The sequence below is a fragment of the Aureococcus anophagefferens genome (genome assembly GCF_000186865.1).
Source record: "Aureococcus anophagefferens unplaced genomic scaffold AURANscaffold_1947, whole genome shotgun sequence".
Taxonomy (NCBI): Eukaryota; class Pelagophyceae; order Pelagomonadales; family Pelagomonadaceae; genus Aureococcus; species Aureococcus anophagefferens.
Window position 1 is genome coordinate 1 of NW_008706599.1, and position 1,094 is coordinate 1,094.

Here is a 1,094-nt window from a genome sequence, read left to right on the forward strand (position 1 = left end):
TCGTCGGGCTGGTTCGCGCCGTCGCAGGCGCCGAAGACGATATAGTGGCGCCCGTCGTCGTCGCGGAGCACGCCCGGGTCCCGGATGTTCGTCGGCGGGCTGAGGGAGGAGCCGTTGGCGAGGAGGAAGTCGCCGAGCGGGTCCCGCCAGGGGCCCGTCGGGGCGTCGGCCTCGAAGACGGCGATCTGTTTGCCGCCGATGGACACGTACCAGTAGTACCTGCCCTTGTGCTCCGCGGCGTCCGTCGCCCACAGGCTGTTCGTCTCCTTGAGCGACTCGGGCGTCCAGGCCGGCAGGCCCTGGCTCGACACGTTCGTCCAGGGGCCGCCGGGGTAGGGCGCGGTCCAGATCCACCAGTCGCCGCCGCAGCAGCCCGACGCCCCCTGCTCGATGAGATCGTGGGTGCTGTACATGTAGAGCGTGCCGTTGAAGACGTGCACGTGGGGGTCCGCCATGCCCGTGTGCGGCACCAGCGGGTTCGTGGCGGCGGCCAGCAGCGGCGCGAGCACCACGAGTCCGCGATGCGCCATCCGATCGCTTCTGATGTCGATCAAGAAGCCTCTGCAAGTGCACTGAACTTGGCCTTTACTTGAATACTTCGGCGGGGCTAATCCCAGCGGCCACAGTTGGCCGCAGCTCGAACTTGCGCTTCCAAGCGCAGCGTCCCCAAGGGCAGGCCAAGACCGCAGCCAGCCGCCCGGGGCCGACCCAGCCAGCCAGCCAGGGACGTCCAGTCCACGAAACGACCCCTCGCTACAACCTCTACAACGCGCGCCTACGGCGCGCCGCGCCGTCGTGGGGCGGCTGCGGCGACCGGCTGGCCGCCGGCCACGCGCGTCGGCGCTCGCGCTTCCGTCACCCCCGGCGGCCACTCCGGGCGCCTAATTAGATTTTGACATGATTCCCGCGCGAAAATCGCAAGATTTGCACATGCAACGTCTACATTGAAGAAATGGGTGGCTGCCAGCGACCGAGCCAGCCAGCCAGCCAACATTTACCTTGCGGTCTGCCAAACCGGCCCCGGGCGGAGTATTGTTATCTTGGACTGCCCTAGGCGTCCCACCACCGCGATCAGCATGGCTCTCACCGACACC

General features: G+C 67.6%; 1 protein-coding gene across 1 annotated transcript; it reads right to left on the reverse strand.

Annotated features, from left to right (window-relative positions):
* Nucleotides 1-38: 38 nt before the first annotated feature.
* AURANDRAFT_69480 (hypothetical protein) lies at nt 39-530 on the reverse strand (the record flags this gene model as incomplete). Its single annotated transcript, XM_009045250.1, has 1 exon — nt 39-530. A coding segment is annotated over one exon (492 nt), but the record flags the coding sequence as incomplete, so codon positions are not given.
* Nucleotides 531-1,094: the final 564 nt, after the last annotated feature.